This window comes from Phaenicophaeus curvirostris, chromosome 1, assembly GCF_032191515.1.
Source record: "Phaenicophaeus curvirostris isolate KB17595 chromosome 1, BPBGC_Pcur_1.0, whole genome shotgun sequence".
In the NCBI taxonomy this organism is placed as follows: domain Eukaryota; kingdom Metazoa; phylum Chordata; class Aves; order Cuculiformes; family Cuculidae; genus Phaenicophaeus; species Phaenicophaeus curvirostris.
Window position 1 is genome coordinate 64484651 of NC_091392.1, and position 22953 is coordinate 64507603.

The 22953-nt window shown below is 44.5% G+C and overlaps 1 protein-coding gene across 1 annotated transcript in view; it reads left to right on the top strand.

Annotated features, from left to right (window-relative positions):
- The first annotated feature begins 20734 nt into the window (after positions 1-20734).
- Positions 20735-22953, top strand: part of TMTC1 (transmembrane O-mannosyltransferase targeting cadherins 1) — a 145715-nt gene continuing 143496 nt past the window's right edge. Inside the window, exon 1 of the mRNA XM_069860396.1 lies at positions 20735-21030. Within this exon, the coding sequence (XP_069716497.1) occupies positions 20750-21030 (281 nt within the window). The 5' untranslated portion in view covers positions 20735-20749. The remainder of the gene's footprint in view (positions 21031-22953) is intronic.

Genomic DNA, 22953 nt, shown 5'->3' on the forward strand with positions numbered 1-22953 from the left:
TGTTTAACATTTTTATCAACGATCTAAATGAGGGGATTGAGTGCACCTACGGTAAATTTGCAGATGATACCAAACTGGGCATAAATGTTGATCTGATTGAGGGCAGGAAGGTTCTGCAGAGGGATCTGGACAGGCTGGACTGATGGGCCAAGGCCAGTTGTGTGAGGTTCAACAAGGTCTAGTGCCAGGTCCTGCATTTTGGTCACAACAACCCCATGCAGCACTACAGGCTTGGGGAAATGTGTCTGGAAAGCTGCCTGGTGGGAAAAGACCTAGGGGTGCTGCTTGACAGCTGGCTGAACATGAGCCAGCAGTGTGCCCCAGTGGCCAAGAAGGCCAACAGTATCCTGGCTTGTATCAAAAATAGTGTAGCCACCGGGAACAGGGAAAGGATCGTGCCCCTATATTCAGTGCTGGTGAGGCTCTACCTTGTGTTCAGTTTTGGGCCCCTCACTACAAGAAAGACATTGAGCTGCTGGAGCGTGTCCAGAGGAGGTCAACCAAGCTGGTGAAGGGGCTGGAGGATAAGTCTTATAAAGAGCGGCTGAGGGAATTGGGATTATTTAGCCTGGAGAAGGCTGACAGGAGACCTCATTGCTCTCCACAATTACCTGAGAAGGAGGTTGTAGCGAGGTGGGTGTTTGTCTCTTCTCCCTGGTAACAAGTGATAGGACAAGAGGAAATGGCCTCAAGGTGCACCAGTGGAAGTTTAGATTGGATATGAGAAAAAAATTCTTTACCAGAAGAGTGGTGAAGCATTGGAACAGGCTGCCCAGGGAAGTGGTGGAGTCTCCTTCTCTGGAGGTGTCCAAAAAGTGTGTAGACATTGCACTTCGTGACATGGTTTAGTAGGCACCGTGGTATTGAGCTGATGGTTGGACTGGATGATCTTAGAAGTCTTTTCCAACCTTGATGACTCTATGATTCTGTGATCACACAATACCTTGACTCATCTCTGTAAAGCTCACCTGCAGTCTCAAGTATTTTCCTGTTCCATCATGAGACCTCAGGAAGATCACAACGTAATGGAAATACGTTCAATGGAAGAAGTGTCCTGGGCATTCATTTTTTTTCTTTGGACTAGCATTTGAGTGCAAAGGTAGAGTTAAGCTGGGAGCACAGTACAGCCTCCACATCTTTGTGTTTCTGAAATTCTAGCAGCCAAATTGCTGTACTGATCTGTCTGTTTTATCTGGGTCACTGGATGGGAGCCATTTGAATGCTTCATGCTCTGCATCTTCCAAGTAATTGCAGTTTAAGGATTCATTTTAATGTTAATTTTCCCACTTACATTCTTGAAGCTGAGCTTGGAGTTATGCAAAGAAGAGGCATATCTCAATCTATTTTGAATCTGAAACCAACTAAGTGTCAGTATAAAAACGACCCTATATTTTATCTTTACACGTTAAAACTTTTTGCATTATGCATTTGAGGCTGTGAAAGACAAAGGACTCTTAAAAATGACCCTGTTTAAAAAGAAAAAGTTAATAAGAAGTTTTATGAAAATGCACAAACCAAGAGGATGCTTCATACATCCATGTCTTTGAAACAGTAGGACTGACAGGGCCCTTATGAAAGTGAAAACCAAAGATTTAAAGCTGAAGGTTGGAGCTCCTGGGTTCTTCTCCTGACTACACCCACAGCCTTTTCCATCATCAGTGGGCAAATGGCTTAAAACATCTACACTTACCAAAGTCTTTGCTCACAGAATCAATCAAAAAATATTTTTCTCTCCATGGAAAATTCTGACTTTGGTGATTAAAAAAGCCAAGACAAAATTAATTTCTGTCCACATCTTCAAATTTGTAGCTCAGAGCTGGAGCAAGCTGAGACCATCATCATGATGTGTCCAAGAGCTATGACTTGAGTGCCTCGTGTTACAATCTCCAGTACAGAATGGAATCTTGACCTGAATGAACCTCCCCTCGGTCACTGTTGTCCTACCCTTTGCTTAGCTGGAGCGGAATGCATCCTGGCAGATGTAATCCAGTGGGAACCCTTGGACATTTGAGGCTTTAAAACTGCAGCTCCCAAGAAGAAATGAGAAAGAATTGCCAAACACATTGATTTTTTGCTTCTGACCAGGTAAGTTAACAAAACAAAACAAAAAAAGAAAAATATTGCTCCAAGTGGTGCCTGTCCATGATGACTGGCATTACTGGCCCTTAATTGAGATGGCTGCATTTGCTCTGTGATGGCTCTGGCCTGCAGCTAACTAGCTGGTACCCCAGCTATCAGCCTAGACACTAAGGCACTTCCAAGCCTTGTCCATCTCCAAACCCAAAAGGAGTGAGAACACCCAGCTCAGGACCTTCCATCCCACGTTCTTCCCACATAAAAGGGAAATACGAGGAACTCTGGCAAACCTAACCTCTTGACTTCTTCCTCATGGCAACCAGCACAAATGTTTCAGGGGCTACATGACCCCTCACTACAAGACCTGGAAGCCTTCAGGATCTGACAGCCCTGACGGCTTTGCAGTTCCAGGTCGCACTTTCCTGTAGAGAGTCAGGCAAAGCTCTGGGGAAGAGTCTTTTGCTTCAGTGAAGATGATTCTTTTCGCTTTGCAGTAGTCCTTGCAGTGTGTTAAACCCTGTGGAAGTCCATCAGGGAGCACAGAACTGCCTTGAAAGGAGAAAAGAGGAATGAATATTACCAGCAAAGGGGTTTTTAATGTAAATAAGTGCTCTTGGAAGCTGGCCACTGGGAAGGGGTAGCCTCAAAAGCACTTGTCGACATGCTTGTGGAAGCAGTTCTTGAGGCCCTAAGGCAGCTCTATTGAAGTCTTGAGAGTGAGTTGAAGTAGTCACTGATGGCACGGGCAGTGGCTGGAGGCATGAGTGAGGCTATTGGGATGGACAGAACAAAGAATTGAAGATAAGAATAAGGAAGAGAGAGACTGCTGAATTAGATTAGGGATTCAAAGCAAATGGGATTCTTCAAATGACCAGGCAAAAAAGGCAGCTTCAGGAGCAAGACAAAATGATAGCTGGACAGTAAAGAAGGCTAATAAGCAAATGATACAGATATTATTGCAGAAATATGCAGCAAAAAAAATTAATTACAATCATGATTTATTGAAATGAGCTGGGAAGCATCCCAGTTCAGAGTAGCTTTTTATAGAGGAGGCAGCCCACATGTTGCCTATCCAATTAGCAAGAGAGATCTGTGGACACAGGATGTGGAAACTGGCAGCCTCAGGGTGAATGAAAGTGTGCCTTTAAATCACATTTTGACAAATGAGGGAGAAGACTGTCTTGGCTCATCACAACCACTCCCCTGTCTGTCTTTTTTTTTTTTTTCCAATCCAGAACTGAAGTGTTTGTCCCTTCAAACAGCTGCCCTGCCTTTGCTTCTTTTGATGTTATGAAGTTCATCAATATTCATCAAGGATGGAGAGACAGAGACTAATTTTCAGTGGAGGCAGCTGGGTGACTCACTGTCAACACCGACACTAGCAACACGGCCAGATCCTTTGCCTTTCAGCATCTCCCACCATCCTACAGTAGGAAATCTACCCTGCCACTGCGGTGCTGTGGGCTGGGAGGTCTGCTGAGGACAGCAAGGATTCAGATGTGGTGCCCACACTAATCCTAGCAACGCCAAATGACAGCACTGGAAGATCTAAGCAAGCTTGCAGGGGGATGGGCAGAAGTTTTGAAGGGTGTGCTGTTACATCTAGCTCATTGTCAAGGGAAAGACTCCATGATTTGAGAGCTTTTCAACCAGCTAGTTGAATTGTAATTTAAAAAAATTTTTAATTGTTATTATTTAGTTTCTAACTAGAGATTAAGATTTTTAACCTGTGCACCACTTTTCCAATGTATTGACCTAAGCAGAACAATTTTCATTTTTCTTGCTCTATGAAGTGGCTTCCTATAGTAAACATAAATTACAAAGCATCTGCACGTGGTTTAGGATTTGCTAATGTTGTTTATGTGTTATGTGCGTGGAGGGACACACTTAGCCTAATGATGTATCAGGATCAGAATTTCAGAGGAGCTCAAATTCTGTTTCAAAAGTATTGCTGTCACATAGGGCAAAGGCAGATGGTATTGACCTGCAAACATCTGGCACCCCGGGAAGAGAAGCTGTGTGAAGTGTCGGGCAAAGGCAGCTTGCAAGGTTCTGCAAGACAACTCTGTCTCAGCAGCAGGACTCACAGCAGAGACTAAACCAGCTCAGAAGCCATAGTTGTACCCATGCACTATTGTGCCTCCATTGACTACTCCTGATGAGATGGCATGGTGAGCTCAGGGGCAGCACGACTGTTGATTTTCTAGAGCTGGTACTAAGGCTGTGCCAGCCTCCTTGGAGGTGTCCTGCCATCTCTGTGCCTCTGGCAACACAGGAGCACCCAGAATGACTTGAGCATTTCTGAAAAAAAGATACTCGTGGCATTGCATTTAGCAGCACCCCCCCATCTCTACAATTTTCATGTTTCTCATGTTGATAATCCTGTCAGGAAAGACCAGCAGCAACGATTTTTTCCTGCTGTCCCTTTCATTAGTGTGTGTCCTGGGCTGATACTGGCAGTGGTTCCCTTCAGATTTGAGACCTGTGACCATGCCTGGGCTCTGGGGGTGTCTGTGTGAGAGGTGGCAGGTGCTGCAGGTCGGTGTCTGCTTATTAGTCCCTAGGGGACGACAAATAGGTTGGCTTTCGCCAGGTCTGCGTGATCCGTGCTGGCTGTGGCAGATCAGAAGTGATTCCAGAGTTACCACCTTTTTCCTTCATCAGAGAGCCACTACAAAAGTAAAACGTTGCATCCCACAGAGGAATGTAAAATCTCACAGCTGAGCTGAAAGCAAGATGAACACTTTTTGTTATTTCTGTAGTAAAAGTAATTTCTTTTTCAGGGGGGCCCTTTGCACCAGCTGAATTAAGCTGTTTCTTCTATACCGTCAGTGGTACTCAAAAAAATCCTATTTGCTCTCTGGAGTTTCCAGTGAATTTGTGGTGGCTCTCAGGATACAACTCGGTGATCTCAGGTAGTTGCTGTGGGTATCCCAGAGTCTTAAGTTTTACAGTAACTACATACTTGCCTTACTGGATTGAAACTATTCATGGAACAACAATATTATCCCCTTCAAATCTTCATCTAATGAAGATTTCCATAAATCTACATCCTTAAACTCAGAGAAAGAAAACCAGAAATGAAACCAGAAATGGTTAGGCACATCATTTTTGCAACTGTCTGATATACAGGAATTTCATATTGTGAAGGACATTTCTTTTTCTCGGATACATTTGCCACTGATCCAGCCCTGCTCTCAGTTTGAGATGTAAATATGAAACTGATCCAGCAACACTGAGATTTGCCTGTTTTCATGTCTAAGTTGTACTTGCTTTCAGCAAGCAGGCTCTTCGCAGCTGATTCAAATCAGAAGCTCAGCAGATGCTTCTCTGAGGCTCTTCTATGTTATAAAGCAGAAACTGTGCTGTCCTGAATGATGGTTTTTATTCTTATTATTAAAATACATCTTCTGCTTTATCATTTTCAAGGATTATATGGTTTAAAATGCCAGGTTTTACCTGAGAAACGGCTGTGTGACTCCAGGAACTGCTCTCTTCTCTGAGGCTTTACTCCAGTTCACCTGAATTCAACAGTAACGGTTCCATTGACATCAGCTGGGAGGCAGTGAGGGTTTTTGTGGGTTACAAAGGCCAAATAAATCTTAAATTAGTCATGGGCTTTGCTGAAATTCCCTACCCTGTGTTATGCAGGACTTCAGACAAGATCTTAACAGACCCCTTGTAACCTAAATCTTAATGGAAAAGGGACCCGCATTTTTGTGAATAAGCATCAGAAGACTTTTTACAGAGTTTACTGAGGAGGTAAGAAAGAGTTTGCTTTAGCTTCCTGGTCTGAAAATACCTACAGTTCATTTTATTTTGAAAAAAAAGCCAAGAGAATGGTTAAGCCATTGTCACCCTGCCTGCAGATTTGCAAAAAATAAAGGAAAAAAAGGGCTGCTGTATCTTAGATATTCCATAGGGTGCTCAGACATAATAATGTACAGGTAGGTTTTGCATTTATCAAGACCGATTACCTTAATTCTGAGCTGAAATGTTAAGTGGAGTAAAACTATTATTGTCATGACTGACCTGAATCTGGCAGGATTCTTTGTTGTTTGTGGCTTATAGTCTTGAAATTGTTTCTCAGCTACTAAGATGATAGCTTCTCTGTAAGCTGAGCTCAGAAAATGAAGGTCAAGAATGGCAAAAGAAAAAAATTCTGCAAACGGCATCTAAAGACAAAAGGTTTAAACCTCTGTCTCAGTAACTTGCAGGAAATCCACTGCCATTTTGTCGGCAGTGATTAAAGGTGAGCAACTTAGCTCTGTGTGGGATTTCTTGCCTTTGAAACACATTTAGTTAATTATTACACCTTAATTTATTTTCTGCTCTAGGATAAGCCTTGCCATAGGAAGCAGAGCATAGGAAACACATGATGGTGCCTTTCAGTGGCAAAGCTTCAACTACGGCATCGTTTTTCATACTTGCAATATTAAACTGCAGTATGCACAAGGGAGGTACCATAATAGCAAAATGCTATTAAAAATGATGGTGTATTTTATAAGGCCTTCTAGTGTCTCTCATAATATTTGCAGATAATCTCAGCTTGCCAATTTGCCAAGTCGTTATTCTCCATCTGTGATATCCCATGATAACCAAATAGACTTTTTAATTCATTTTTATTAACATTATTGAGATCATCATGAACCTGTTGAAAAAACAAAATGCAAGCATTAGAAGCAATGTAAAGGCAATATATTGTTATTCTAGCATGCACTCAAACCTGTGTAATGGCTGCTAATTGAAGTGTTCAAGTCTTCATTTTAGAAAGAGAGAGGGACTACCTGCTTTTGTATACTACTAGCCACACAACTTTTTTTTATTGTGATTTACTTTCTAGGATTAATGACCGAGGGCTTGTTTTGTCTGACACAAGACAATTTTACCTAATCAGGAGACAGTTTTACTTAACGAGGTGCATGCATTAAAAGCCAGCAGCAGCAGCAATTAGGTGTTCACTTGTACCAGATATAACACCACAAGCCAGTATGTACACATGACCTTAGAACCCCAAATGTCAGGAAATCTGCTGTCTCTGAGGGGGAGCACAGTAAAATGTTAAACCTTTTTTTTATGGCCTGAATGTTGGCAGACGTGCACACGCATCCTTGCGCCAGAGATCAAAGAGGAGCCGCTTCATCAGAGCAGCAGAAGTTCCTTTCAAACATGGATGGAGAAAGGCAGGTGAGAATGAATGAGACCTCTGCACTGTGCCTTAAAACTTTTGAGTACAGCATTGGTTTGAGTGACTGTGATGTTTAAGTAGCACTTCGCATGTTATGCATTAGCACTGAGTACCTAAAAGAAGAGACGCAGGCTTTCCTTTTGCTTTGCACATCTATTTGATTAAGTTGTGTGCTCGTAGCATCTTCCTGAGCTGCAGTGTTACAGCTGGACACTAGAGAGCTCCTTTTACCAAAGACAGCCCAGCAATGAGAGTGCAGGCTCCCTGAGAGGCGCCTTCCAAGCATTGCCCCTTTTCTAGGGGAATTCTGCTTAGTATTCATTTTTATGTTAAAAATTAATTTTCTCGAGGGAAAGCTATCTTTGCCAGAACGATGGCTGCAGCTGTAACTCCACATCTCCCACCCCTAACAAGACAGAGATTTCACAGGAGTCGTAACTTGGGAACTAATTATACAATTTCAGAGACAGCAGAAAGTAAATCAAATGCTGCCAGCTTGGAAATTATAATTAAGTTTTCCTCCGAATAACAAACACACTCAATATGTGATTTATTATGACTATTACTGTATTAATAACAGTAATAGTCTATGTCATGCACCTATGCAGAGTACATGTTTTTGTCTAAATTGCAGAACTACAGCCACAGATGCAGGATGAATTCTAACTAGCTCTCTGCAGTCACTCTGCTGATAACCTTAAGCCTTACAACACACAAGCTATTGCTAAACACCACTCTATTAGCAAGCGATATAACAGGATGACGACTGGGTTTACTTTTTTCATTAGCTGTGTTTGACCTGTTCCCTCCAGTTGCTTTTACCCTATCAATCATTTATTCAAAACCAAAACAAAATCTCCTATGCTGTCAGTGTAAGGGCATACACATTCCTGCTTCTTAGACACAAGAACCGGCTGCTGCAAGATGCTACAGCATTGTGATGTTTCATCATATTCCCTGTTAGGGATTTTGCTCTAAGGTTGATTTACAGATATTTGTGTCCTGAGGTCAGCAGTGGGAGGGCATGGGAGCAAAGTCCTGTCTCACTCCTCTCTCCAAGTGCAAAGACTGAAAAAGTCCATACAACAACTTCAGAAAGGTCAGAGAAAGAGCCTTGTGCCAATCTCTTCTGTGCACTGTAGCAGTGCTTGGCCATGGCAGAGAAACAGCTGACTCTCTTGAGCACTGTAAAAGAAGCTTCTACTGAAGTTCTTCCCAGAAGCACCAGCATGCTGATGCCTACTTTTCTTGCTCCCAACTCCCCATCCCGATGTGAACCAGAACACAAGAGCCAGTGAAATCTGGAGCAGACTGCCTTTGTGCTGTGTGTTGGTCTTTCACTTGCCAATCCTTGTGTGCCCTTAGGGAAAGACGATGACCTCCCAACCAGGAGATGTCTTTCCAGCCCCTGCCTGTATTTCCTGCCAAGCTCATTGGTAGCTTTGAGCACATCTCTGCCTTCCTATACCTCTGTTGCTTCAGATTTGTTCAATGATGAAGCTAGGGCTTGCTTTCTTCTGACATTTCTTTCCCTTGTTCCCCTGCCCGGATTGGGACCAGGAGGCTTTCACTGGGCACGTGTGAGGAATTGCAGCATTCTGGGCAGTTGTAATAGGGGCCAGGTCTGGGCATAATTGCCTCTGGAGTCCTGGCAGTCGCTCAGTGTCTGTGCAACTGATGTCACAGCTGGCAAAATGGTCCAAACAGCTGGAGGATCTCTACTGCAGTTGCTCAGTGACACTTTCAGTAAGATTCACCAATTCATTATGAATTAAACTGTCCCTGGTCTCGTTATACTACTTGCAGGAAGCCTGACAAGGTGAAAATGTTTATAATAGGCACTCCCTGGATGTTGAGGAGGATATTTTGCTAGAATGAGTCAGTTTTACCTAGAAAACCAAAGAAGCAGTATTCTGAGATTTGAGGAAGCTTCTCTTCCAGGACACACTGACTGTTTTAATGACAGTGAGCTGAAATCTTGCCATTTGGTTCACAAGATCAGCATGTGACAATGATAGCTGAGAGTCAAAGTTCTTTCTTTCTTTGTTCTTTTCAACCCCTGCTCCTCTGAAAAAAAATGTATAGATAGATGTAAATGTTGATAGAGGATTTTCAGCATAGGGAAGCTCCAAGAAAGTTGGGGGCGGCGGGAGAGGCTGCCTTTTGATTCATTTGAGATTCTTCTCTCTTCCAAACCACTCTGTCTGAGCCTTGGCTGTGTCGTTACACAACCCACACACTGGTCCCCATATGTGCAGAGCAAGTGCCCAGCATGGCACTCATCAACTCTCTCCCTCAATGACCTTGGGCTACTGGGAAAATTATTTCCTACCTTTGAGAACAGAGGGCTCATAATGATAGAAAATGTAACAAAATGCAGCTGTAGCTGGCTAAACTGGAGCTAAAATGAAAGGGTGTGGTGAAGTCAGGGCTAGCACTTCCCTTGCAAACCCCCATTTCTCAGAAAACTGTGTTTTATTGTTTCCAGCCCTAGGAGATCACATTACACACTAACTAAACCTAGCAGAACCCTGTCATTCATCAGTCAGTTTTATGGCATGACAGGGGTCTGCAAAGTTAGAAGGTGGTTAAGCAAATTAAAAAATTTAATGGGATCTTCTGACTGTGTCTTGCAAGAGGAAAAAAAGGAAATGCCTTGGGATATTTTTTCCTCACAGGGAGGATCATATGGCACCCCAAAAGGCAACAACAGCAAGGTGGCCACTGGAGAGAGAGAAAGGAGCTTGCAAAATTTTATGAAGGAAATTAAAATGTGATTCCTGTCAAGTCACCCCTCATGAGCCTGTCTTTTCTCATCAACATTTCAGACCATGTGATATTCAGAAGAAATGAAAACGTTAGCTGTGGCTGTGAACTACTTTTCCCTCCCAATTTTATTTTGCTTCAGCTATCCAGAGAGCAAACCTTTAGGGAGATATCCAAGACTTCAGCGTCTGATGAACTCTTTCTAGAATCTAAATATAATAGCTCTGCCAATTTAGCTGACAGATGTGGTTATTTCAGTGACAGAGCACCCTGGGACCTTCTAATACCCCTCTCTGAAAAAAAATCCCCCACTATCGCCTTATCCATCTCCCCAAAATATTTTGGTATGTGGTCTTAGGACAAATGGCTCATTTCATATCATTTTTATGAACCGTTATTTAATGGATCGTGATCCATAGGCTATTCTTTTCACCAAGATGTCACCCACTGTCAAGTCTGACTAATAAGAGTTTATAGACCAGCAGTGGGTATAAGTGATCTCAGTGCCATGAATACAAACTCAGCAACTCAGCTTCCTGCAGCTTAGCATGGATTAATTTCCCATGGCAGATGCCAGCCTCATAGCAAAAAAAGACTAACCCCATCTTTATGATTTTTCTCTTCTTCACAATTTTTAGTCTATATAAATATGGAGATAGCTAGAAATAGGCCCAAATTACAATGTGTGGATCTCTACAGCCCTTCTTTGAAGTTGGGCTGTGCCTGGGTTATCCTCGAGGCTCCTCTCCATTCTTTTCCCCTATAAAACTACTTATAGCAAGCTCAGTATGTTTTTACTGGTTTTATCAACTGGTCTGTGTAAGCAGTAGTGATGTAAAAGACGTTGACACTCAGGTAATTAATTTTTTTTCTCTCCATCTTTTCTGAAGGAAGGATTAAGAGTACAGAGGAGTAGTGTAGTTTGATGGAGTGGTTTGTTTGCTATGATTATTCTTTTGGTTTGTATTGAAGAACGTTGGCCTTTTTTGCTCTGAGAATATGATGATGAGGGTCACAAAAATCCTTGGGTCTTGTGAAGAATCACTCATTATTCTTGAAGCAGCTTCCAAGCGAGCTCTGTCTCAGCACACGCGACCTGTATTCTACGAAGTTAAAGGTTGCCTTGTGCCTGAGGAACAGAGCTGTGGAATGAACCCGATAACAGTTAAGATGTGCTGGGCCATGGAGCGGTTTCTGAAAGGCTCTATAGATCCCACAGGAAAAACTAAGAAGGCCCTAGGATGTGGTAGTAAGGTCAAATGAACCTCAAGCTAGGCCCCTGAATTTGATGTGATGTCCCAGGGATGGAAGAAAAGGGCAGGTGTAACATGCTGGATCTGGGCCACATTGCTGGAGTTTCTGAACTGGCTGGAGTTTCCTTCATATGCAGGGATTCATACGGTGGTATTTTGTATTGCTCTGGACAAAATAGAAAGTGAAAAAGCCCAAATAAGTGAATCTGGAGCACTGTTAAGCAAGTTGGCATGAAATTTTTGGTCTAGCAGAGGTAGTGCAAAACACTACAAAGAACTGTTGATGAGCAGGGTTAGTTAACAGTGAACATGCTGGATTTGCCCTCAAACTGTGGCTTGTTTCAATTTCTGCATCTTCCAGGCTCCAAATGCTGTCCAGAAAGCTTCCAGACTCCTATTGCATGGATCCTAGGAGTGTTTCAGCTGAACTGCAGATGACTTAGTGCTTTGGGCTGAAGCCATGGGAAATTTTGTAAGCTCCAAACTAGGCAAAGCTCTGTAATTTGTTTTTTAAATTGTTTAACAATAGAAATTCAAAGGTTGGAAGTTCTTACTGATTGAGAAGAAAGCTGGAGTGGGATCAGGCAGGAGAAATCAACTGAAACACATGAAGGGAATGTGGGTGGGTGTAAGAAAACAAGAGACACATCTCCATGGAGAAAGACTTGAGTTTCCAAACTCTGAAAGGAGGGAGGTCCCCATTAGCAGAGGGAGCTGAAAATCCTGAACTCATACATATGCTTTTGTCTAAGGGAAAACTGAGAAAAATCACACACGTCTCCCCAGAGCATTTCAGGCAAGCCAAGAGTTTGTGTTCACGTGGATAAAAGGTGTGTAAGCATTGTTAGTGGATAAGGCTCCTATCAATGTTAGCATTGTCAGGTTTGTAGCCCCAGAACTAATTTTGCAGGACTGCAATAACAAGGTAAGAAGGTCCAATGTAAGCTAATACAGGAGAGAAAGGTGATTTTACCCGAAACAGGATTTGCACACGCTCTCACACCTTAATGCTCCCAAGCACCTAGAGATATGAATCCAAATGTCCTAGCCCAGATTACTTGTAGTGGCACAGAGGAAAAGGGTCACCAACTCTGGACATCTCAGCATGTCTCCTGGGTTCTTCTTAGATTGGAAACAAATAGATGTGCTGGCATCTTGATGAACCGCGTGCTATCTGCACCTACCATTCCCACAGCACCTCTTCTAGTGATCCTTCCTGTGCTTTCATACCTAGATAATTGCCTTCATTCAGAACAGGCTTAATATTTTTATTAAAACCTCCTCAAGTACTGTGACATATTTTATCTGTCCACAACAGAATCACAGGGGTGCTGAAGAGCAAAGATCTTTGGGGAAGGTCCAATTTATCCTGCCTCCAGTCTGAGGTTCACTTAGATGCATGGTCTGTGAAACAATGGAGAAAGAAAAGAGAGCACTGAAAAGATACTCCGGTCATTCCCAGCTGTGTCTTTCTCCGTACCTCATCCTCCTGACGCTGCCCTTCACAACTGGCCACTGAACTGGGCTTTCAAAAGGTTTCCTTTGAGAAGTGTACAGGGTTTTATTGCTTTGATTTTTTTAACTGATCTATGAGCTGTCTGTGAATTTTTCAAATGCTTTGGGGAAAACAACAGCTGGAACACAGTGATGTCCGCGGGTGAAAAGCAGATCTGTGTGACAGCTTTCCAGTTAGCATAGCACTGGTGTTGGCTTAGGTGGTTATAATTGCGCTTGAAACTTATTTTTGCTTTAACACAGATAAAGCTCCTCTGTACAACTTGATGTGAGAGGACTAGTAAGAAGAAGCAGTGTCCAGAGTGACTGATTGGTGTGTTGTTTTATCTGGAGTGTTCAACATATACACTAGAAAGTTAAGCACTGTAAAATAAAACTGTATCTGCTCGTAAGAACAGAACCCAGAGAACTCACCTGGAAAAAAAATTTAAAAACGCTGTATTCCTTTCTCGGTAGCTTCTATGGAAACCTTCACCCTCCTCAAATTACAGTGACTCCATGTAGATTTTAATATTTTTGCTAAAATTTACTCCAGCTGTTGTTAATCATAGATATGAAAAATATTACTATACAGAGTCTTGAATGGACTTGTGCAGATTTATTCATTTGTAATTTTTCCATCTTAAACCCAAATATTAAAAAAGAGATGAAAGGAAAGAAAGGTAATTGTAACCACTGACTTCTACTTCACCATGATGAAATTGAACTTGCTCAGTAATCAGAGAGTAAATGTAGAGATTTCCTGATTTTATCCAACTGTCTGATTTTATCATACCATTTGCAGTGACTGCAATTCAATTTAAACTAGGGAAGCCAGAAGATCTTATATATAAATCAGTTACTTTTCAGACAGAACTACTACTGAATTCCAGCTCAGAGATGCCGAGAAAACAAAACCAACTGAATCTGAATAGGGAACAGACTTGAGGTCTTTAATCCCTGTTCTTATTTTCAGTTTTAAACTTCTAAGAGACAATCACATTAAGGAACATACAGCCAGCTCTGAAGGCTGAGTATAGGGTCAAATTAAACTGTTTCAGATCAGTCCAAGCTGAAAATGTCACCTTTATCTCACCAAAATCAGATTCTTCTTCTGAATCTAATGTGTCCAACTACTAAATATTGATCGGAGTGCCTGGGAACTGTTTCTTATGCTGAGTTTGACTCTAGTGCCCCAGCAGCTCAGCATCCAACTTTCTAGCCATCTGACAATTTGCACATGCCCTTGCATGGCCTCGTAGGAATTGTATGGTGACTGAGTTACTCAAGTCCATTTCGCAGGAAAGCAATTTTTAAAACAACTTCTTTCTAGCAAAATCCCCACTTTAAACAGCCTCTTGCCCATTCTGACCTGCTTGTACTCAGAAAAAAGGTTCCAGGCAGAGCAAAAATGTAGTCTGTGGCTGTGCCTCATAAGTGAAAAAAATGTTGGGTCATCTGAGAGTCCCTCATTCGCTCACCCAGAAATGGAACTATCTCGAGTTGGGTTTTCTCTTCTCAGTTTTTGTGGTTCTGAGCCATTAGCTGATTTCCGTGAAGTACATAAAAATTCAACTTAAACTGTCTTGTACTTTATCAGCATTAAAAAGATGAATGTTACAAGTGATAAGTCTTATGGCTTAAGATATGCAGGCTGCACTTTTCCCCTGCTCTCATGACATAAAAAAAGATTTCTCAGGCAAGGGCAAGACTGAAAACTGTTCAGCTTTGGGAAATTTCTGCAGTCCTGGAGAAGCATAAGTACAGATCCACGCTCAATAAAGAAAGAAAAATGCTTTCTCTCCTCCACTCCCCATTCTGTTTTGGGGTTCCAAATGCTCAAATCAAGCACACAAAAATGGAAAGTACTAACATTGTCAGCTGATGAGGAGTCCACTGGGGTGGATGTCTTCAGCAGCCTATGCCATAGACCGCCTCTGCTCTGTAAGTGAAGAATCCTGTTATTCTCATTACTGGGACCCGTTCTACCTTTGCATTGCCCCTGACCTTTAAACTGTGACTACCAAACCCAAATCACTCTGTAACATTTATTGGATGCCTCTCCCCTGTAAAATCATGGATGTTCTACTCACTGCAGGAGTTCAAAGACCCTGTACAATCCTGCCCATAGACGAAGGCTTAACCTGGATCTCTTCAAAGGCAGAAAATGCATTTATTGTATGAGCTGAAAAAGAGATTCCCTCTAATCCAGTAACAACTATGACAAGCTTTTTCTCAGCTTGAAATCTCTCATTTTACACAAGCTTGTGAGACAGGTGACAAATGGATCTAAAAATGGGTCATGGAGGATTCTGTGTTACTCGCCATCTGTGTCAGGGATAGGAAATGTGCATCCATGGGGATCCACCAAGCCGTGCTTACCATGTGATACCTTCTTGTTTAAATAGCTTTGTAAAAACTGAGGGGTTTGGAGCTTGAGGGCTAATATTTAACACATTCCGTGACTGCCACTGAAAGAAGTTTTATTAGGAGATCATGGACTGGATTTGAAATATTACATCCCTATTGAAAAGGAGAGGTCATCCTGAGGGTACTGGATTGCTTTGCCTCCTAAGTATCACAGGAGCAGGGCAGTAAGGGCAAGAACTTTTCCTCTCCTGCTTGTAGTACTGTTGGTTCTTGCCCACAGTTGATACTGAAAGCAAAAACATACGAATTTCACTGGGCTTCAGGAAGGGTTCACCAAAGACAACCTTTCTGTAGCTTGCATAGACCTAGAAGTAATTTGGTAACAAGCAAAAAGGATCATAAATAAGATTTCTCTAGCCCAGTATAGTGCAGTGTTTCACTGTTGCAGTACTCCTGATAACTCCAAAGTTCAAATCCTACTTGGCTAAACAGAACAACATCTGCTCTGCACTCCTAGGAGGGGCTCTGGACAGCACGGATTACTGTCTGCCTCTCCAAAGCTCTTCCAGCACTGACAGCACACTGGATTAAAGATGCCAAACTTGGTTCCAGGTTTTGCAATACTCCTTCAAGTGCTTTTAACCATATGAACATAATCTGTACCAACTGAAGACCCTATGCATGGTAGATACAGAGTTTCGTCCTGGGGCTACTAAAATAAATTGCAAAACAGCAAAACCACTCAGTAACTGATTACAAGTAGAAAGCAATTGTACCAGTTACCAAAAGACTTAGTTTAAATGTAAAATTATTTGTTCAGACAGCAAGAAACTATTTACATGTGCTACTTTGAAATTTACCTCTAGCTACGACCATATGGTAATTTAACTTTTAAATTGTATTTACCACATTCTTACACTTTAATCAGCAAATACAAAGCCAGACTTCTCAGAACTCCGCATTTAAGCCTGAAACGCAAAACTTTTGCAGTTTCTCTCTGCCTTTGAGCAGTTGCCATGTTCAGATAATAAGAGATCAATCAGTGCTCAACGCTTTGAAGTATAACTGTTCAAATGTGTCTACTGCCTTGTATACCCTGCCGTATGTTTTACTCTGAGTGGAGGCTAAACTTTCCAACTTCAGAAGTAATGAGCTCTGCTCAATTAGCACAGCAAGGTGGGGGTTTTTTTGAGCATCGCACATAATTAGTTTCAAGGTCTGTATTTTTAACAGCCATTTGTTAATCTTTTTATATAGCTGGCATGAAACTTGTGATTCAAATACAAATAGGTAGTCAAATAGCTGGAGTGCTTCAACTACACACAATTCCAAAACTCAACTAGGCTCTTCTGAGAAGCAATTTGGCTTTACATTTCAGAAGCGCTGACATGGCTACTTTAGGTAGAGAAAGAACCAAGGCTTGCAGGAGGAGGAAATAATTCTTACTAGAATTAGGGACAATACTTACGGATGTGGCAAAGCAGCTTCGGAGCAAACCATCCCCTCACTGGATTCTCTTCTTTCTCTCTCTCTTTCCTTTCCCTCTATGCATATGCCTGCATATATATGTACAGACTTCAGACCCAACAAAGAGTGGTGTATGTTCAAGCTGGGTTCTCCTGCTTTCTGAATTCTGTATTTTTGCTGTTAGTTTCTTTATAGGTGGTCAGGACTTCTGGCATTAGACAATATCTTGAATTCAGTCTGTGGTGGTGACTGCTGCATGATGAGGTAGTGTTTCCCTTTGTGGATCAAAAGGAGAAGACTGTATTTCTGTATTTCAACAGGTCTTGGCATGAAGAACAAGAGGTCTTCCTCTGTGGCTGACTGAAGAATTGCTTTGTCTGTTTTAGCTGTTTGCTTAAGGAAGGAAAGGAAAGATCTGGTTTATCTCGGATAAGTGAGAATAGATTTTCTTATCACAAAAGAAACTTGAGAAATCAGTGTTAACTACACTTTGTGCATATCATTTTGATAAAGACATATGAAAACTGATGGAAAAATAAATAGGGGTTTTTCTGCATTGCAAACACTAGGTTTCTCTGCCAGATGAAAGCCAATGCCAGTGTTGGTGCCCTCCCAAGGAGAGCGAGAGCAAAAAGAATTCTGAATGGGTCAGAACTGCTGTCTGTTTCTGTGGTTTCTGGTGTTGTCAAGCACAGTGGGTTATGAAAGCGAATGGGAGATCATAGATCTGTACAGGAAGCAATGTTATTTATGCTGTAGAGTACATCTGCTGTACTATGCATTGTTACATGGCTGCGTATGTCACAGTCACAAGATATTGACAGCAAATTCCTTGGTTAGAGACTGGTATTTCATCACCTCTTCATAATTTACCATTTTAGAACTCTGCATTTGTTTGAGTACTATGTGATGAACTAGTTAAGCTCAAGGGTGGACAGCAGGACTTGTGACACAACAGGGACATGTACCACAGTTTTGAATAACCAGTTAAGAGACCTGTCCCAACATCAGGTTGCCTGGTGGCAGCTGTGGGTCCTGTTTTGTGGCAGGAGTGGGCTATTGATGGGCCGCCCCCAACCTATGATGAAGGAGAAGGACAGAAGGCTGAAAGACATGAGTGAGAAAGGCTGTGCAGATCCTGGTCCACATTGGAGATGAGGTATGAGGGTCTTGTTGGAAAGGACATCCTGCCATGGCCCAGCTGGGCTGTTGGGTGCCTTGCTTTATTTGGGGTCACATCAGCAGTGCTGCTGACCTCTCTTTGGCTGCCTAGCTCACCCATGTGGGTACGTCTGCCCTAGAGAACAGTTAGATCGTCAGCTGCCTGTTTCAGAACTACAGAGGATAGTAGATTTTATTTGGTAGAGTAATTTAGAATTCCCAATATTACCTGGAGTCTACTGTAAGGCAATTTCAGCCTTTATATCTTATTCATGTTGGTTTTGCTTTCATCAACATCCACCCTTCCCTTCACATTCCCTCCAACTAACTGTCAGTATTTTAATTTACGTCAACAAAAAGTCCTAGTTCTATCTTTTAGGCTTGTTTTCAGTAGTGACTTTGTTTCCAGAGCTGCTGAGCACTTGTAGGCTTTGGTACTTCAGTGCCTCTGTATACCAGGCTCTTTCAGTGCCCATGCAGAGATGTTGAAGTCTAGCATTATGTGTTCCAGCTTTGAAACTTCAGTGGAAATGAATACGAACAGACCACAACGAATGGTCTCTCGTGCTGGGGAAAGCTCTGAGGAGCCATTGGCAAAATGTCATCAGCCACTTAAAGGGCAAGTTTGGGTGACACCCTGCTTCTGGTGGAGTTTCCTTCTGTCCCGGATATAAACACACTGTCCTAGTCAGAGTTAATGGTTATTTTTAGTTATGACAAAACTGCATCTGAAAAGCCTGCTCTATTGCTCTTGGAAAATACTAGATCACTCAAAGCGCCAAATATGCTGGGAGAAAAAAACATTCCTGGAGAGGGCTTGCCCTGCACATTCTGCATGAACTCTTCATGGTTTCCGCTTCCCTCTTTTTCCCACACGCAGGCAGGCACAGATACACAAAGCAGCTTAGAACTGCTCGGGCTGGCGATAAACTGCGCTCAGCATATCTTTTTTTCAGGAACAAATTCAGAGTATGTCCAGTATGTTCATTCACCTAACTGAATCCAAGCTTCTTTGCTAAATGGTGTTATTTCTTTGTTTGGTTATAAAATGAAGGTTTTATTTAAATGGTAAAAAGCATGAACAGAGTGTTTTTCTGTTTTCTGAAAGAGCTGTGGCCACATACCTTTTACACATGGCTGGGCAGGTGATCTGAGCATGGTCTTGCCTTACGTGAAAGTTATTGGGAGTTGTCACTAACACAAGTAAGGTCGTGTGTGGGAGGGGATGGACACACTGCAGTGATCAGAATAATTATTTGGAGAAGGCAGCTCTCAGGTGATCTTGGAAGGGAGACAACTGATGAACCAGAGTGGAGAAAACAAGTTCTGTGGCACTGAAACACTTTCCCCACCAGCAGGACACTGTGGGGTCTACTTGGCACAGACTATGCTGCAGCATGGATGGTGTGGATCAGCACTGATGCTGCAGCATGGATGGTGTGGCCCAGCACTGATGCTGCAGCATGGATGGTGTGGATCAGCACTGATGCTGCAGAGCAGCCTGGAGCTGTCTGGGATGCTCCTACTCCCCAGGTGAGCATGGCCCACAGGAATAATGGATTCATAGAATGGTTTGGGTTGGAAGGGACCTAAAAGATCACGTAGTTCCAACCCCCCTGTCATGGGCAGGGACACATCCCACTGGACCAGGCTGCTCAAGACCCCATCCAACCTGGCCTTGAACACTTCAGGGATGGAGCAGCCACAGCTTCCCCAGGCAACCCGTGCCAGTGCCTCACCACTGTCATGGTGAAGAATTTCTTCCTTAAGCCTAGTCTAAATCTCTCCCCTTCCAATTTAAAGCCATTCCCTCTTGTCCTGTCACTCCATGCCCTTGTAAACAGTCCCTCCCCAGCTGTCTTGTAGCCCCTTTGGGCACTGGAAGGTTGCTTACATGATCTCCTCGGAACTTTCTCTTCTCCAGGCTGAACAACCCCAACTCTCTCAGCCTGTCCTCCTAGCGGAGGTGCTTCAGCCCTCTGATCTTCTTCGTAGCCCTCTCCATTCCTCTGATCATCTCTGTAGCCCTGGAAAGCTGGTCCTGGCGTGACCAGGACCTATGAGAGAAAACCATATCCTGGGCTGCATCAAAAGAAGTGTGGCCAGCAGGTTGAGGGAGGCGATTTTCCCTTCTATTCCTCTTATGAGACCTCTGGAGTATTGTGTCCAGTTTTGGAATCCTCAATATAACAAAGCTATGGAGCTGTTGGAACGGGTCCAGAGGAGGGCTACAAAGATGATGAGAGGGCTGGAGCACCTCTGCTAGGAGGACAAGCTGAGAGAGTTGGGGTCGTTGAGCCTGGAGAAAGCTCTGAGGAGATCTTATAGTGGCTTTCCAGTACCTGAGAAGAGGCTACAAGACAGCTGGGGAGGGACTGTTCACAAAGGCTTGTAGTGATAGGACGAGGGGCAATGGTGATAAACTGGAGAGGGGCAGTTTTAGACTAGACATAAGCAGAAATTTCTTCACCGTGAGGGTGGTGAGGCACTGGCACAGGTTGCCCAGGGAAGCTGTGGCTGCCCCATCCCTGGAGGTGTTCAAGGCCAGGCTGGATGGGGCCTTGGGCAGCCTGATGTGGCGGGAGGTGTCCCTGCCCGTGGCAGGGGGGTTGGAATTGGATGATCTTTAAGTTCCCTTACAACCCAAACCATCCGACGACTCCATGAGAAGCAGGCAGCCTGGCGCGGGCAGCGCCGCGCAAGGAGCATGCGTGCGGGCCGGAGGAGGGGGAGGAGGAGGAGGAGGAGGAGGAGAGAGAGGAGGAGGGATGGCGCGGGGAGGCGGCCGCTGTTTATTTGCAGCCGGGCGGGCTGCGGCTCGGCAGAGCGCTGGCGGCCGGCGGTCCCGCTGCCCGCCGCGCACCATGCGGGCTCCGCCGCCGCCTCCTCCTCCTCCTCCACCTCCCGCCGCCGCCGCTCCCGGTGCCGCCGCGGAGCCGCCGGCGGGGCAGGCAGCGCGGCTCGTCCCCCCGCGATGGTGACGGCGCCGGGGTCCCGCGGCGGGGACCGAGCCGCGCCGCCCCGCCGCCCCCCGCCCGCCGCCGCCGCCGCCCTGGCGGGGCTCTGCGCCCTCTGCTACGGCAACTCCCTGCGCGGGGAGTTCGTGCACGACGACGTCTGGGCCATCGTCAACAACCCCGACGTGCGGGCGGGCGCCCCCGTGGCCGCCGCCTTCGCCAACGACTTCTGGGGCAAGAGGATGGACGAGAGCACCAGCCACAAGTCCTACCGGCCCCTCTGCGTCCTCACCTTCAAGTAAGTTCTCCCTTCTCTTCCCCCCTCCCGTCCCCGTCCCGCCGGCTTCGTGATTCAGCATCCCAGCCCGAAGCTGTGCGGGACGGGGCGCGGGGGGCTCGGCTTCCCGAGCCGCTGGGGGCTCCCCGGGAGCAGGGATGCTGAGGATGCTGCCCTCCCGGCGGGCTGGGAACAGGTGGCTCCTCTTTATTTCCGAAACCCAGCCTTTCGGAAAGCGCTTTAGACCGTGAAAGGGGTTCGAATCGAATTCCCCATGAGTTCCTCCGCTCGCTCATCCCTCTGTTTTATCCCCTGCGATTGAGTCATGGAATCGTAGAATAGTTAGGGTTGGAAGGGATCTCAAAGATCATCTACTCCCAACCCCCTGCCATGGGTAGGATCATCCCACTAGATCAGGGTTCCCGAGGTCCCATTCAGCCTGGCTTTGCATGACCGTGCAGGGAACTTCCCCATCGCCTTCCCTGCCTTTCTGCTTTAACACTGAGCCGAGGGGGCTGCAGCAGGGGTACCGCGACCTTTCTTGCAGCTATAAAACCCCGGGTGTCCGCCACGGAGTGTCCCGCCAGCCTCCTCTGCTTCATGTGTTCCCTGGGCGCCCGGTAAGAGTTGTTGAAGAGGAGTTTTGCTTTTATGGGAATAAAGAGAAGTTGGGTAGCGGCAAGGTAGCTGACAGTCACCATCGTGAATCCTAGGAGAAAAACCTGGACAGACGCGTCTCTGTCTCTCTGTCTCTCATACTTTGTAGCACGTCAGCTTAGTTACAGCTCTTACAGCTTGCCATCCTTTCCGTTAGCTCGCTCTCTTTCTCTACTGATGAAGCATAAATGATGGTGAATGTTACAGTGCTTAAAAATGATACGGGTGTTTGCAGGGAACTGTGCTGGAGACCCAGCGTGGCTGGGTGTTTAGTGCTAGGGTCCTGTTTGCAGGTGATCGGTTGATGCTCCGTACAAACCTATGGCAGGTGTAAGGGAGATGCTGTGTAGCTACTGGTAATTCACCAGGAGGAGGTGTTGCTGGAAGCTCATGACTCCGCTAATTGAGTAACTGTTCATTATAATGCATAATTTATAAATTATATGCCATGAACTATGTGAAAACTACGTGTTTCTGTGAGGCAAGAGCAGTTTTGGGGAATGTAGCATCCTTTCGGCTCCCCCATGGAGCAGCTGCTGCCTTTCAGTGGTAAGGGTGGGCTTGGAGCTGGGAGCAGTCGGTATCGGCTCTCTGTGGAAGAAGGACTGTGTGAGCACAGGGTGGAATGTCCCTGATAAAGCAAGACTGTGAACAGCACAGACCCTTGTAAGCTGGATTGTTTAGGACAGGCTTTGTACCTTCTTCTTGAAGGGGCTCTCGGCAGGTTTCTGTAGAGAGCGAAGGGAACGTAGGCAGCCACGGGCAGAGCCAGCTTTGTGCATGCAGAGTGCCTTCTCTGTCCCATGTCCAACCAAACTGGGGAGTCATCTGATTAACCCATTCCTCCAGCAATACATCCGAGGGTAATTTGAGAGGTGAGTGAACCTGCCTGTTTCACCACTGACCGCGTTGCATACATTATTGGTGCTGGACCTGGCCTCCCAGATCAGATTGCGCTGTTGAGGTTACGTTATGCTAATTAGCAAAAGAATCTTAAACTTTAATAACGGAATGGAAACCAAGTGCTTTAGTTCCCATTTATGTGTCTTAACTCTGAACTGGTTTTGCTTTTGCTGTTGAAAAGGTATGTGTGTGTATGTAAAAGTGCTGTCTCCGACTAGTCCTTTTTGGAAATTAGTGAGACTAATTTTGTGAGCAAGGTTTCATCCTTAGGTGCTTATAAATAACCCTGCAGCTAAAACATAGGGTCAAAGGCAGAGTCATTTGTTCACCACTTGGCATTGCCTTTGGAAGAGGGAAGGAATAATTTATCTTCTCTGCCTATAA